The sequence below is a fragment of the Lethenteron reissneri genome, chromosome 56 (assembly GCF_015708825.2).
Source record: "Lethenteron reissneri isolate LAM-NWPU_2019-01 chromosome 56, ASM1570882v1, whole genome shotgun sequence".
Classification (NCBI taxonomy): Eukaryota; Metazoa; Chordata; class Hyperoartia; order Petromyzontiformes; family Petromyzontidae; genus Lethenteron; species Lethenteron reissneri.
In genome coordinates, this window is record NC_083834.1 from 10,168,936 (window position 1) to 10,183,806 (window position 14,871).

At 49.3% G+C, this 14,871-nt stretch overlaps 1 protein-coding gene across 1 annotated transcript; it reads right to left on the reverse strand.

The window, feature by feature from the left end:
- Nucleotides 1-363: 363 nt before the first annotated feature.
- Nucleotides 364-12,653, reverse strand: MPC1 (mitochondrial pyruvate carrier 1). The gene is made up of 5 exons (XM_061574570.1): nucleotides 12,500-12,653; nucleotides 8,489-8,492; nucleotides 3,544-3,640; nucleotides 2,333-2,465; nucleotides 364-1,467 (listed from the first exon to the last, which is right to left on the reverse strand). Exons 1-5 carry the CDS (start codon nucleotides 12,568-12,570, stop codon nucleotides 1,434-1,436), a joined length of 339 nt encoding a protein of 112 aa, XP_061430554.1. The 5' UTR covers nucleotides 12,571-12,653; the 3' UTR covers nucleotides 364-1,433.
- Between the last annotated feature and the right edge of the window lie 2,218 nt (nucleotides 12,654-14,871).

Consider the following 14,871-nt stretch of genomic DNA (forward strand, 5'->3'; position numbering starts at 1 on the left):
TAGTGGGTACACCCATCTCTGCCACCCACATCCCAGCATCGGTTAAATCACCCAATGCTCTAGTGCTGAACGAGACAAAAATAACTCTTAAAAAATAATGCGATGTTAGCAAGGCGTGCGTTTCACTGTTGTGGTCGTGTTTTGTTAGCAAGGCATTCATTTCACGTTGGTGGTGTTCGTGTGTTGTGTTAGTAGGGTGATTGTTTCATCTCTCCCAAGACATCAAATACCCGAGAGCAAATGCCCTCTGGTGGAGGTTCATCTGCCAGCAGTCGCCTGACCCAGCAATGCAGAGCTGCACCACTACCTTTCACAACGCAAACTCGGGTCATGCAGAATTTTAGCACACCAAAAACACGCGTATGTGGACACACCTTTTATTTTTTATGACTGACAAACATTGTCCTGTTCCAGCACACACGAAGCCAAGCCCAAACTCCAAGTCCATGACAGATAAACTTCCGTGCGAGCGCTCATTTAATAACATGGTGTGGATTTATTATGGTGTGGATTAGCCTCTGCGTTGGCGAGTGATACACGCACATATGCATGCGCACACACGAACACTAAACACTCCATTATATTACACTATACACTAAACATGTGTGCATGCATATCGTGTGAACATTAACTTTCACCACTTATATTGTGGAGCATCAATTGACATTTAACCTCTTAAAAACGGCCAAATTGCAATGGTGTAGCGCTCAAGCATTTTCGGTTTGTACCACATTGCATTCGATTGGCACATGTCCAACGTTATGTGCCACGTGCTGGCGCAAGTTAAACACTCGATTGAATGTTCAGTTCCCACAAGCTACCGGCGCGTGGAGCAAAACGTCAGACGTCGCGTGCAACGACCCAGAAAACACATCGAGAGCTGCGCAGCACAACCACGAAGACCTCCGCAGTAGTCATAGTTTGGAGTTTAATTGAGGTTGCTGGGGGGGGAAAAAAATGAAGCTACAACCGTGGGTCTTCTAAACAATTAAAAATGCTTAACGGAAGATATGTGCGCGTGTCAGCATATAATGCCGCGCTAAATGTTAACCATTCGCGATTTAAAAACGGTCTTATGGAGGGACAGTGCAGTTGCAGACATTAACAAACACAAACACCGCAAATGTTTTCAAAACGTCATTCCTGCGTCGTAACAAGCCAGGCTTTGTGCATTTTTATTGAAAGAAAATCAATTTGTGTGTGAAAATTATTGATTTATTCCTACAAACCGTTGCCAGAATGAGTTTCCGCTTAAGATTTAGTTTTCGGGGAGGGGAGGGGAGGAGAGTTGGAGGTGTAGAGTCGGAGTGGCTGAGCCGGTCTTGGGAGTAGAATCTGGGCAGACGTCGGCGTTGGGCTGTGACGACCGGAGTGTGTCTGGCTCGCGCGTGCACCGAGACCCCACAGCAGCTACACGCGAACCCACGTGCGTCTTATTGCTGCTTCAGGGCCTTCTCCTTCTGCATGCTGCGGGTCACACGCGAGGGGAGAGACACGAGACTTGATGCGAGAAAGAACCCGAAGAGGACGAGGGAGACGGATGAGAGGCGGACAAGGAACGCACAGCCAAAAAAGGCACACGTGGGAGACGTGGGAGAGACGTAGAGGGGATGTACACAGACACAAGTGGGTCAAAGAAAACAAGGACTACGCAGACAAGCAGGAGACACGGAAAGAAAAGAGACTGTGGACATAGTTAAAGCGACTGGTTATCTGCTAATCATGGTAGCTGACAATGGTCCAAGTTGCTTAACTCCCCATGTCTGTCGACCAGCAGCATAAATGGGTATGGCACAGTTAGTGGATCTGCAAGTTGTGTGTGGTGGAGTAAGGTGTGGGAGCTCCCACCCCTTCCAGGCCGTCGAGAGGGGATCTCGAGCCCCCTCGAGTGAAAATCCTTCTGCTTGCAGTAGCATTAGCAAGTAATTGCAGGGCTGCACCTTTACCTGTACCTACCTGGGTGCCTCAGTAGCGAGATGTTATCTGCCTCACCTGGTATGCAGGAGGGTGTGGATTCAATCCCAACCTGGATTGCCTGCATTTTTGGAGTTTGCGTGTTCTCCCCATGGTCGTGAGAGTTTTTTTTAACCAGCTCCTCCGGTTATTCCCTCAACATTTAGGAACATGCATTTATAGTATATGGCTGCTATAAATGCCCACACGATAAGCCATTTCGTCGAACCATCATTTGTGATAACCCGATCGCTTCTGAAAAAGAGCTATGTAGCTCAGTGGGCCTTAGCTGGTAAAATGAAAGCGAGTTTACCTACATGCCAAGCAACCAATCCGGTTACACGCGTAGCCGAGTTAGCCAAAGTGGGGAGTTACTCACTTGTGTTGGATGAGGCGGCCACCCTGAATGAGCTGGCACGACTCGTTGGTTAAGTGGCAGGCGAAGAGCAGCCAGTTCCGCGGCTGCACCTTGTACGCGAAGCGCATGAACAGCAGCGAGTACAAGCACAGGGCTGCAACACACGCACGCACCACACCGTCATCAATAACACCATCGTGCGTCATCAACTTCATTAACATCGGGGGCCATCATCATCGCCGTTGGTAACTTCGTGACCTTCACCAGCAGCATCGGTCACTCACCATCACCGCCATGATCATCATCATCCACTCAGATCGTCCTCTACACAATGCAAGTGGATAACACCATGTCCCGCAAATATTAAGGGTTTTTATTTTGGAATAAAAGTTATTTTGGGTTAGATTGAGTAAATATCAATGTGTCGTCAACCTCGCCATGGCGAATCAGTCAGGTTTGTCACGTAAATAAATGTGACAATTAGTTACTACTTCAACACACCAGTTGTGTTGGAGAGCAAACCCACAACATTTACAATTCGAGTACCATGATGTTTCGCCGGTAATCACAACAACCAGCTTCAAGAAAAGCGGGTGAATTGAGCCAGCACATTTATTTTTTGTGAATAACATTGGGTTGCGAATGCCTGCGTGTTAAATTGTTTTTGTTGTTGTAAAAAACCCCTTAAAAATTTAACCAGCGTGCAAAACGAGGCGGACTTGTGGCTTTAGCCACGTCTCCACGCTGGGCGGAAACGCACCAGCCCCAGCAGAATGTTTGCACTGCACAGCCCGGGTTTCAAATGGTCCCTTTACAGTGCTCGTACACATTTAGCACGACCCTGTTATTTTCCACAAAGACTAGGCCTTATCCCATTTGCAACATGTAATGCTATTGAATACCACTTTTGTCTCTGATGATATTAAAAACAGTGTTTTGCCACAAGTACGTGTGGTTAATGCAGACTTGATGCCTTGCAAAATGTATCTATTTGGCGTTTGAACATCTTAACACCTGTTTTATTGCCAAAAAGGGTAAAAAACCAATTCTTATCTTTCATCAAGATAAATAACATTGCAATCAATACATAATCTAAAAATTAAATAACAAGGTTTTAGTAAGAGGACAGATTATACCGGGGCACCCCACCCCTTGAATTTATTCTGGGTGCCGGACAAGATCCTGGCCCACGTTGCTTCAGGACTTGGAGCGAGGGACGAGGTGACCCTCACCAAAGGTCATGCGTCCACTGATGATCTCTGGGCTCTTTTTCATGTCATTGATGGCTGCCAGAGGGAGACCCCAGTTCACAACAGGCCCCCAGAAGTGCTGCATTCACACGCAAAGAATACAGAGGAGTGTGCATCACAGTTAGAGATCGTCATGAAAGCCACGGCCAGCCTCGTACCATCCCCAACAGCCTCAAATTTACAAGCTTTGTGTAATTTTTTTTGGAAAAAATCGCCCGATGACACCGAATGCAATTGCAAGTAAAACGTCGTACTCAAATTGTAAATGTTGTGTATTTTCTCCCACACACCGGTGTGCTCAACTAGTAACTGGCACGTTTTGTTTCCATGACAAACCTTACTAATGGTCTGTCGGGCGGTGGCGGGTTAACGACACATTTATATTTACGCGATCTAACCCATAAAACCTCTTGTGGATAATATTGGTCGCGGAAACCTACTGTGTGTTAAACTGGTTGTTGTTACGGTTGCTCCGATTTCTATTTGCATCGCTACAATACAGTACAGTAGTTTCTTTTATTGTTTTTTTTGCTTTCGTCATTTTGGTGACCCCAACAAAGCCAACGTTCACCTCGCAGAAGATCGCGAAATTGGCTGTCGGGTAGTGGCGGGTTAATGACACATTTACGACTTGCGCGATCCAACCCATAAAACCTTTATTCCGAATGAGGGCCTCCCCACGCCGTATCGGCTATAGGGGGTTACAGGACCATACTTCACGGCACTGGTTTAGTGGGCGCGTAGGTGACGTGGGAAGGGGCCCCAGGACTGGATCGCACAGCGCCTCGCCACTCATTAGTCACAGCTAGGAATCAAACTCTGGATATGCTGGGTTTAGTGCAGTGCGAGAACCACAGACCAAACATTTACGTGCGAGGCAGGACCTCACACCTGACGCATCATATCCACGCCGTGACCCACACTGCAGTGGGGAGGCCCTCATCCAGCAGTGGATTGACAAGACGGCTGTGCATCCTTATAGCGCAAAGGGGACTGCCGCAGCACTCCAGTAACATTTCAATCAATAAAACGTTAATTTCCGCACCACCACTGGAGCGCAAACCATGTACTTGACCGGGACCAAGTCTCTCTCTGTTCATTCACGACTTCCAAGCAGAATGGGCTGGAAAAGTGATGCCCTCTACCTGAAGTGATCTCAGAAGTAGCTCCCGTGGTATCTCCTCTCCAGTAGGTCGTTCTCTAACGACAAAGTTTAGCACTGCTGTGCGATTGAGGGCAGTGCTCAGCTCTTGTTTAAAAGCCCTCAGCCAGTGGTGGAATTTCCACATTCATATGGCGTGGGCGAGTCTATCCCCAGGACCCCTGTTGACTTCCCCGCAAGGTGGTACTCACTTTCAAATCGACCCCGGAGAGATGGGACGAGTTAATCCTCAACTGTGGATTTTAAATCGCAACCTTCGATTGCCGAGCCACCTGGCCAGATTTATAGACTGCTGGGGCAAAATAAAAAAAACGTTTGTTTGGTCATGGAAAAAAATGTGGAGGCAAGGGAACACACAACCCTGGTGCCGACGAGAGTCGTTTGCATTGCGGCTAGCGTCGAAGGCGACGGGGAACAGAAAACACGCCAGTCTCACATTTCAACTCGCATCCACCCGCTTTTAAAAATAGCAAGGTTCTCTTACCGTGCTGGAGCGGCGGTAGTCATGTGTCGGAGGCAGTCAGGCGCCCGGCGGGGGAGGTCAACCGGGGGAGAGAGACGAAACAAGAGAGAGCGTTAACAAGAATCGAACGTCATTTCTTGATGTACAACCTACAGGCAAATCGAGCGATGAAATCCACCTGTGTGCCGGTGCTAAAGAGAGGGAACCATTTCGTCACAGGATCGATGTGGCTTTCATCCAGCAGTGGATTGCCATGGTCGACGATGACCAAAATCTCCCAGCAATGCACCCACTCATAAAATCTCGGGAAGCCAAGCAGTGTCGAGGCCGGTTAAGCGCTTGGATGGGCGACCATGAATGCACGGCGTGTTGTCATAGGTGGCAGTGGGGGCGGCTACTTGAGGGTAGCAGACTGTGATGCAGCAGACGCCGCTGCTGTGCTGCTCAGTAATGCTTCCACATCCACGCTCCGTGCCTTCACCAACCTTGCACCGAGCAATGCCAAGTGCAGTAGACTTCTCGATTATCAGAGGCTAATGACGCGGAGGATGGCCGCAGATTATTCAAAACCGCAGAAAATCCAAAAATAACTATTATTCGATTAGAATGAATACTAACGATCGACCGATGGACATGCGTGGTCAGCGAAAACACTTTTCTGCTCCCGCGCAGAAGACTTTGCCAACTAAGTGGGTTTCAGAGCCACGCTATTTCAACATCAAACTCCGCCCACTGTTGTCATGCAACTACTGTACTATAGCGGCGACCGTGTGGATTTCGGATCAACCGGAGCGCATATTTGTTCGGTTTAAGCATGTGACTTGTAATAAACATTTGCAAGAATAACAATACGTAACTGTTTTTAGAGTATTAATTTTAGCATAAAGTAAAATCCACGAGTTATTAATTTGTCAAAATCTCAGGTGCGCGGTTAATCCGCAAACCGGATAAACCGCACGCGGATAATCGAGAGCCTACCATCTTCTTGGTTCTTTCGGTAAAGTCACGTAGAATGGAAATAATAAAAATAAAACAATCAAATAATTCTCACGACGTTTCGGCCACAACGCAAGTAGCCGTCCTCAGGTGGAGAGCAGATCTGAATGACTCAGACAGAGTCTTCTTCTTCAGAGTCTGAGTCATTCAGACTGTCTCCTCGACAGACCTGCTCTCCACCCGAGGACGGATACTTGCGTTGTGGCCGAAACGTCGTGAGAATTATTTTATTATGTTTTATTTTTATTATTTTATTATTTCCATTCTACGTGACTTACCGAAAGAACCAAGAAGATGAATCCCTGCAGTCACGAAAGCTTTAAATCGAAATTGAGCCTACCATCTTGCGAGACAACCCACATGGCATGGGGGAGACCTTCATCCAGCAGTAGAGATTGACAACCTGTACACTTTAGGCGTGCGTGCGGAAACAAGAGTGCCTGGAGATAAGCCCCACGAATCTGAATCTTCACCTCGCAATGCTGCTCCGCAAACATTCTAAACGACATTTGAGCACCAACGCTGCACCACAAGGTTTGAGTTTTTTTTCCCCCAACAGATCGTTTGCAAAGTGGTTAGGCTCACTCGCTGAATTGGTTTCAGGAGAACGTGTAAAGTAATGAAGGGGTGAATGCAGGCTAGAGGGGAAAGGGGGGGGGAGAATGTGACATTGCCAAGTTTTTCCAGTTGAGGGCATACCCATGAGGCTCATTTACTGGTTTGGCTCACTCCGTTCGTTTTCAAAGGGGAAAAAAAAATGAAAACCATATTGCTCAATTGACACTGGACGCAAGTATGTTCCAACTGTGGCACCACATTGTCTAAAAGTCAGGACACAGAGTAACCAGACTTATCACAACTTGCATCATAAATGTAAAGTGTATGTGGATCGCTGTGTGCATCAGTATCTGCGTGTATGTACATGTGCACACATTTATACGTGTGTCCATATGTAGCTGTGGTTCGGGGTCTGTGGTTAGTGCACTGCACTTTGATAAAATTTGTTTGCATAAGGCTTGGCAGTGCACATAACTAGTGTCGTTGTTGATCGATTTCTTTCCAACCCAGCTGCATTTTATATTCTTAGTTGTTTTGACGATTTCTTATCCTGGGGCAGAATTTCTGTTTATGTTTGAGTCAAATCTCAAAAAGTGTCTCTCACTGCACAAACGAATGTGGGGTGATGCTCGTCCCTACTGGTGGCTCCAAGCCAGCAGTAGAAATTCCACATTCCCATGGTAGAGGCCACTCCATATAATAACTGCCATTGGCTTCCTGAAAAGCTGTTTGACCAAATTAATGAACTCGGTGATGATGGCTCTGCATCAACCACAAACCAGGATTCCAACCTATTGTCTTCGCGTCACGAGCCCACATCGAAAAGGTTAGAGGGCCTTCATACCGATTCAAACTGACCGAACCGGCGACAAATTCTTCCATGAACGTCACGGTTCAAAAAAAACAAATCAATTCTTGCCGTGACCTGCCGTTACCAGAACGTCCACAGACCCGGGTTGAACCCATTACAGAATGTCCCCTGACTGGGGCGGCCGCCCACCCGCCTGGCCTCCCCTGACCCTGCATACGCGAGCGTTCCCCCTTTTTGAGATCTGGCCGCGATTATAAAAATCGCACCAGCCTCGCGAGCCGATGGAACGCACGGCGACCTCCGCGCGTCCCTTTCGCCAAGGTCAGATGCGGCATACCAACCTGGGGCCTGCACGAGCACCGGTACCGACGATGCTCTCTAGGGAAACAACTTCCGTGCCCTCAAATTTCACACTTTTTTATCACGGTTACTGAACATAGGCAAAGGTTTAGAGTGGTCCAAGCGACCAGCAACAAACTGCACTTGGAGAGGTGTAATAGATAAGTGCGAGGACGTTTCTGCAATTGAGAAATGTTGTTTTGAGAGTGTGCAGATAAGGTGCGGTGGGGTAGGTGGGATTATAAAGTTGAGCTTTACAACTGCTTTTGGCGTTTGGTTTGTGGTTCTTCCCCCGCAGCTCCGATGAGCATGGTTGGCTACGTACGGTGCAAATGAAGTTCAACATGCATACATACAGAAAAGTTTTTTTAACACCACCGCCATTAAACAGTAATATGTTCACCATCAACACCACTATGAGCACAACCACTATCACCACCATCTGATTCACTATTAACACCATCAACACCATCACCACACCAACACGGTCATACATCACCATCACTCAATAATATAAATCAACACAACCATCAACCCAAACACACATATGTGGTGCAGACTGCAGTCTGAAACCTTTGTTTTTACTCTCTCCGATCACTGTGCTGTTAAGGACTACTAGCCAATGTCACCTTTTACATATTTTTTGTATCCTTTTAAGGTCACAATATTCGTGGTTGTTATTTGTGATAGCGCACCACCGACAATGTAGCACCAAATGTCTAAAGACTCGTTGACCTTTCCCCCCCTTTAACAAAGCTGTTTATGGAGGCCAGCACAGAACTGACAACTACAGTGGACTGCTTGTTTTTAAGTCATTGCTCAAAGTGTTTTTTGGGAGTGAACTCGCAAACAAGTCATGCAGCATTCTACGCAACTTAACATGCTGTGAAGTTGCAGTCTGCCTGCATATGTGTCTTTTATAGACAATCAGTTAAGATCTTTGCTATAAATCGCAACGATTTAGCAAATCATCTCCATTCCAAAACTGTGAATCGCATGGGCAACATTGGCAGGGTGAGTTGTGAAACGTAGCCTCCGACCACTGATTACGTAAAGTATCAGATCACTAAATAACAGAGGTTTAAAATTTACTTAAACCCAAATATTGTATGTTTTTTATATAATATAATTTAAGTAACGCGATTACTGTAGAAGAGATGCGTTCTTGGAATTACATTGCAGAGAGGCAGAGCGAGGGACATGGATCATAGAATACGCACGCAAGCTCGTGTCGTCATCCAAACCCGTTTGGAAAAGTGCGCGTGGGCCTCAGGCCAGGGACACGCCATGGCGAGAAAGGGCGATGGGGAGATGGTTAGGAATAACAAATGGAGCGATGTCCGAGGGATGAAATTGCTCCCGAGAGGAGTCAACAGTGGGCAGCTGCCGGGGGGGATTATTACGGCGCAGGATTGTGAAAAGGTGGCGGCAGCTTGGAGAGGCCTTCATCCAGCGTTGGAATAATCTTCGGCCGACGATGATTTTAATGAATTATCACGAATAAGGGTTGAAAATGATCAACTTGCTCATCCACTCAACCTCGCACATACTTAGCAATAGACCCCTAGAATAACCTATAGAAGACTATTGGGGCAAGTGCAGTCTGCGAGCACCTACTAAGGCCAGCAGGGCAAATGATGGGGTGGTATGGCTGGCTCCAAACACGCCTGGCTACCTTTTCCTCATTAGTACCGGTGTACACACTGCACCAGATACTCATTTGATGCCGAGTCAACCTACGCGAGGCCCACAACCGGTTCAGATATTCAATCACAGATGTTGGCTGTGAGTGGGAATCGAACTCGGGTATCGCCATATTAAGAGTAGTGCACCAACCACAATGCCACTACTTCCTTACCTCACACGGACACACAAAAGCAAACATGCATGAACACACACATACGTACGTGCCGGTCTCTATAGAGACGACTTACCAATCTACACACCAAGGTCAAAACCCAACCGATTTTCCATTGCACACACATCTATTTCATGCGTGCATATCTAGACGCACGAACACACACACAAATATATCACACACACGAATGTAAGCATCCATGTAGAGAGTGCTGTTAGCGAGCTTCTAATTCGGTAGGCAAGACACAGGAGGGGGGGGGGGGGGTGGTCAGCACCACACCAGTCCACCTTTGCCTCCCCAGTGCTGATCTTCACACACACACAAACACGAAGCAGTTATTTCGGGTTGAGTTGACCTAGGGGAGGCCAACACAGATTTAGATACCACACGACACGGATGTTTTCAGTGGCGGGGAATCGAACGCAGGCAAACGGGATAATGATGCAGGGTGCTATCCACCTCACCACTGCTCACAAACCAACTCACTTACCGGACACATACATGAGATAAAACAATAGACAAAGATCCCCCGTATAGTCATAGAAGATTGTTTGGGCAGGCAAGTGCTGTTAGCGTGCACCTATTAAGGCCGCACAGCATACGAGGGGGTGGGTGGTCAGCACCTTGGTCTCCATAGTGGCGATGTTTACACATCGCACCAGGTACTCATTTAAGGCTGAGTCGACCTAGAGGACCAGGACCGGTTCAGATAATCGTCACTCGGGTGACCAGGGTTCGTAGCGCAGCGCTAATCGCTACACTATCGCTCCCCATACATGAAACAGACACGTGGACACAAACACAATCACTCCTACTCTGTGTCTTTCGATAAAGTCACGTAGATCGAAAAAAAAAAATCACGACGTTTCGATCGCAACACAAGCAATTGTCCTCAAGTGAAAAAATATATATTGCTTGTGTTGCGATCGAAATGTCGCGATTAATTTTCCATCTCCGTGACTTGACCGAAAGACACAAAGAGTACGAATTCCTGCAGTCACGAAAGCTTTAAGACAATCATTCCTCCCAACACACAGACAAACACTTTCACACGCCGACTTGCGCAAACACCCATCGTTGGTTTAACCTTCGCGTGCACAAGGTCATGCTTTCAAGAAGGTGGCCTCGTTTAATCTGGCGTGGTCTCGTCTGGCCTCCTCTGAAAAAAATGTTTTTGTTTTGTTTCAACGGGCCCCTAACTTCTACAGTTCGATGTTATTTTGGGGGTTAGATCGCGTAAATATGAATGTTTCGTTAAACCCGCCACCACCCGACACAGCCAATCAGTAAGGTTTGTCACGTAAACAGAACGTGCCAATCCGTTACTAGTACAGCACTAACCGGTGTGTTGGAGAGCCAAGCCACAACATTTACAATCAAAGTACGACGTTTCGGCAGCAATGACAACTCGCTTCATCAGGTGTCAGCCAGATTAGTGGGAGAGTCCTCCGGGTCCGTTCTTAAACAGAGGGACAGATGCGATGACGTCACGTGCGAAGGCCAGAGGGGGGGTAATGAATGCATATTAATTACAACGGGCATCCATTTAATGACATTTATATTTACACGATCTAACCCACAAAAAAAGCCTACGACGTGTTAAACTTCTACAAGTCTCTTGTCAACACACACCGCTGGACAAAAAGATAAATACATATTTCCCGTGTAGCCTTAACAGATTGTAGGGGCAAGTGCTGTTAGCGAGCACCTATGATGGCCGGCAGGGCACACGAGGGGATGGGTGGCCAGCACCACGCCCGGGCGCCTTTGTCTCCCCCGGTGGCAATGTTTACACACCGCACCAGGTACTCATTTTAGGCCGAGTCGACCTAGGAGAGGCCCAGGACGGGTTCCGACAATTGTCACCGGTGCTGGCCATGAGCGGGAATCGAACTCGGGTCGCCGGGTTCGTAGCGCAGCGTAGCGCTGACCGCTGCGCCACCGCTCCCCACAAAGGCCTCGCACACAGAGGGGGGGGGGGGGGTCAAGGAAGTCGTTCTTTGCCGCACCGCTCGGCTGCAAGTTGGCGAAACGGGGACCGAGTTGAGATGTCACCTCGCCAACTCTGCCATTTCAGGGTAGTGCCGATCTGCGACACTGGGTGTAAATTCCAGCCTCATGTCTGGAACCCATGAGGAAGGCATTACCATCATTTAATTTCACCACGCAGCCCTATATGTACCCATCATCCCTGGAAAGTGGTTAATGATCTCGGTAACCGAGTTGAACTGCAAACAGAAACTTTTTTTTTAACATCAACGCCATTAAAACCATTAAATGTCCACCATTAACACCCAACTTACCACAAACGCCATCACGACCATCACCACCACCTTGTTCACTATTAACGCCACCACCAAAGCAACACCATCAATGTCACCACACATCACCACAGCAACACCATAAACGTCACCACACATCACCACTACTCAATAATATAATCGACACAGCCATCAAGCCACACGCCATTACCAAACACCCACACGCAACGAACACACGAACACAGCATCGCCGTACAAATCTCACCCACCACATAGAAAAACAGCTCACCCGCAAGAGCCACGAATTAATAAACACCAACAACAAGTTAAACACACGCGGAGCCATCACCAATCCACTTACAACTCGGCACGGCGAACAATCCACCACTGCCGTGTTATGGCGGCCTACGCCACAATCCGTCACCCACTGCACATTCCAACACGGCCCCGAGAACAGAACCACAGCCGCCGCCAGTCAGGCCGCCATCACCTGCAGAAGTAGTCCCTCCATTCCTTGCTCCTGAACACGTCGCTGACTTTGCGCCCGATGATCCCGGCCATGGCTGTTGGTTCGTTAACGTCTCGCTAGCGCCGTCAAAGTCTTGCGGTTCGGGTCTCGTCCACCTCTGGCAGCTGAGCACGGAATTCCTCCCCGCGCGCCTCTTATGTAGCGAGTCCGCGCGTCCGATTGGCCCAGCCCGCTGGCACGTGGTCGGCCGGGTTCCCTCGCCGCCCATTGGTTGAGGGCCACCCCCCCCTCGTCCCCCCTCCATCCCCCCTCCTCCCTCCCCTCCCCCCTCCTCCCTCCCCTCCCCCCTCCTCCCTCCCCTCCCCCCTCCTCCCTCCCCTCCCCCCTCCTCCCTCCCCTCCCCCTCCTCCCTCCCCTCCCCCCTCCTCCCTCCCCTCCCCCTCCTCCCTCCCCTCCCCCCTCCTCCCTCCCCTCCTCCCTCCCCTCCCCCCTCCTCCCTCCCCTCCCCCCTCCTCCCTCCCCTCCTCCCTCCCCTCCCCCCTCCTCCCTCCCCTCCCCCCTCCTCCCTCCCCTCCCCCCTCCTCCCTCCCCTCCTCCCTCCCCTCCCCCCTCCTCCCTCCCCTCCCCCCTCCTCCCTCCATCCCCCCTCCTCCCCCGTTGTTGAAAGCCCCAAGGTCAATCGCGGGCAGCCAATGGTTGGTGGTGGTGAGGAGTGGGGTGTGGATAGCACTTGCCCCTACAGTCCTTTAAGGCTATACGGGGGATCTTTGGTGTGGAGAGGTGGCGTCTCAACTGCGCTACGAACCGGGTTCGATTCCCGCTCACGGCCACCAACACCAACACCGGTGACGATTATCTGAACCGGCGCTGGACCACCCCCCTCCTAGGTCGGCTCGGCCTCAAATGAGTACCCGGTACAGTGTAAAAAAACATCGGCCACTCGAGGAATACAAAGGCGGTCGGGCGAGATTATTGGCCACAGTGCCGGCCTTCATAGGTGCTGCTGACTCGCTAACAGCACTTGCCCCAAGTCTGTTACTAGGCTACACGGGGGATCTTTGTCTTTGTTTTTTTAGGGGGGGAGAGCGGTCGACGTATGCGGAAATCCCCGCTTCGCAATTGGCTGGCCGGATGACTTTCAACCCCCCCCTCCCTTTACCGAAGGGGCTCGCGATCCCATTGGACGGAGTGCGTCACGCGGTGCGGGCGGAGCGGCCGTCCCGTTGTGCCCCGCCCGGAGCTTCGCCCTGGGGGTCGCACGCGGCGGCCAAGGTCGACGCGCGGGCCCCCCCACCCCCCCGGTGGGGAGTTGGTCGCTCGATAACAAACTCCCATTGTGGAAGTTCGCATCGTGTCGGGAGGGGGGCCCCCATGTAACCAAGCAGAGGGGTGAATCTTCGCCGCCGATGAACATCTGGACAGCTTTGGTTTAAACTTGCGAGCCTGGGTCTGCTGATGCAAACCTGTCAACCTCCCTTATCAGTGACCCCGTGCCACTTACTGGACTTCCGTGAAAAAAGAGCTTTATAGCTCATCGGATTCCTCCTGCAGTATAAATCAATATTCTCACTGATTACTGTCAACTCGCCCTCTACAAATTGCAGCTGTTCAGTGATAACCCCGTCTGCTCCTGCTCCATACCTGACAACCCCTTCTTGCCTTCGTCATTACAGACCAATTCAGACCTTAGTGGTCACCCCCGTGCCCATTTTAAATCTCAACGTTCATCCTACAAAGTCCCATCACAAGGGAGAAACAAACAAATAGACAACACATTTTGGTTGTTGCCCTATTCAAGTTCAAGTTCATTTATTAGGTATAGCCCTGTGAGCCATTCAGCTCTTGAATCGGGTGCAACCGCAACAAACAAAAAACAAAAACATGAACAAAAAAACATCTTAAAGTGAATATGTGACTAAGTGCAAACAGAAAATCCAAGAAAAGACAGCAAAAATATTGCAGAAAAAACACCGTACACCAACGCTGTGTGCAAAAATCCCAAACTGAACTTTACCCAGGTAAGGCACACCTGGGCTATGTAGCTCTTTGTTGTTGTTGGAGAAGCGACGTGGCTGTCACAAATGAGAAGCTCAACGAAGTTCGGGCTCTCACCGTCGAGTGGACATTTATAGCAGCAGCCAAACAACCCGAAACGCGTGGTGACTTTGACTCCAAATTTGGGGAGGAAAAACCAGAGGGCCCGGAAATATACAGCAGCAGGCGTCATGGTCGGGATCGAACTCACGCCCTCCTGTATACCAGGAGACGTAGTTAACATCTCCTATGCACCGTGGGTTATTTACTCGGGGTTATAAACTTAAAAACAAAATATTTATATTGCCTTTAGAGTTCCCATGCAAAGATGGTGACGGTCCACGAGCGTACATCTTTGT

What these genes read in the sequence shown, in the direction of transcription:
- MPC1 (XM_061574570.1), bottom strand. Translation starts at nt 12,570, where the DNA reads ATGGCCGGGATCATCGGGCGCAAAGTCAGCGACGTGTTCAGGAGCAAG. An exon ending in CAGTGGACGCATGACCTTTG is followed by an intron (nt 2,466 to 3,543) that starts GTGAGGGTCACC and finishes CGTGTGTTGCAG; the next exon opens with CCCTGTGCTTGTACTCGCTG. An exon ending in GGCCGCCTCATCCAACACAA is followed by an intron (nt 1,468 to 2,332) that starts GTGAGTAACTCC and finishes TGTGACCCGCAG; the next exon opens with CATGCAGAAGGAGAAGGCCC.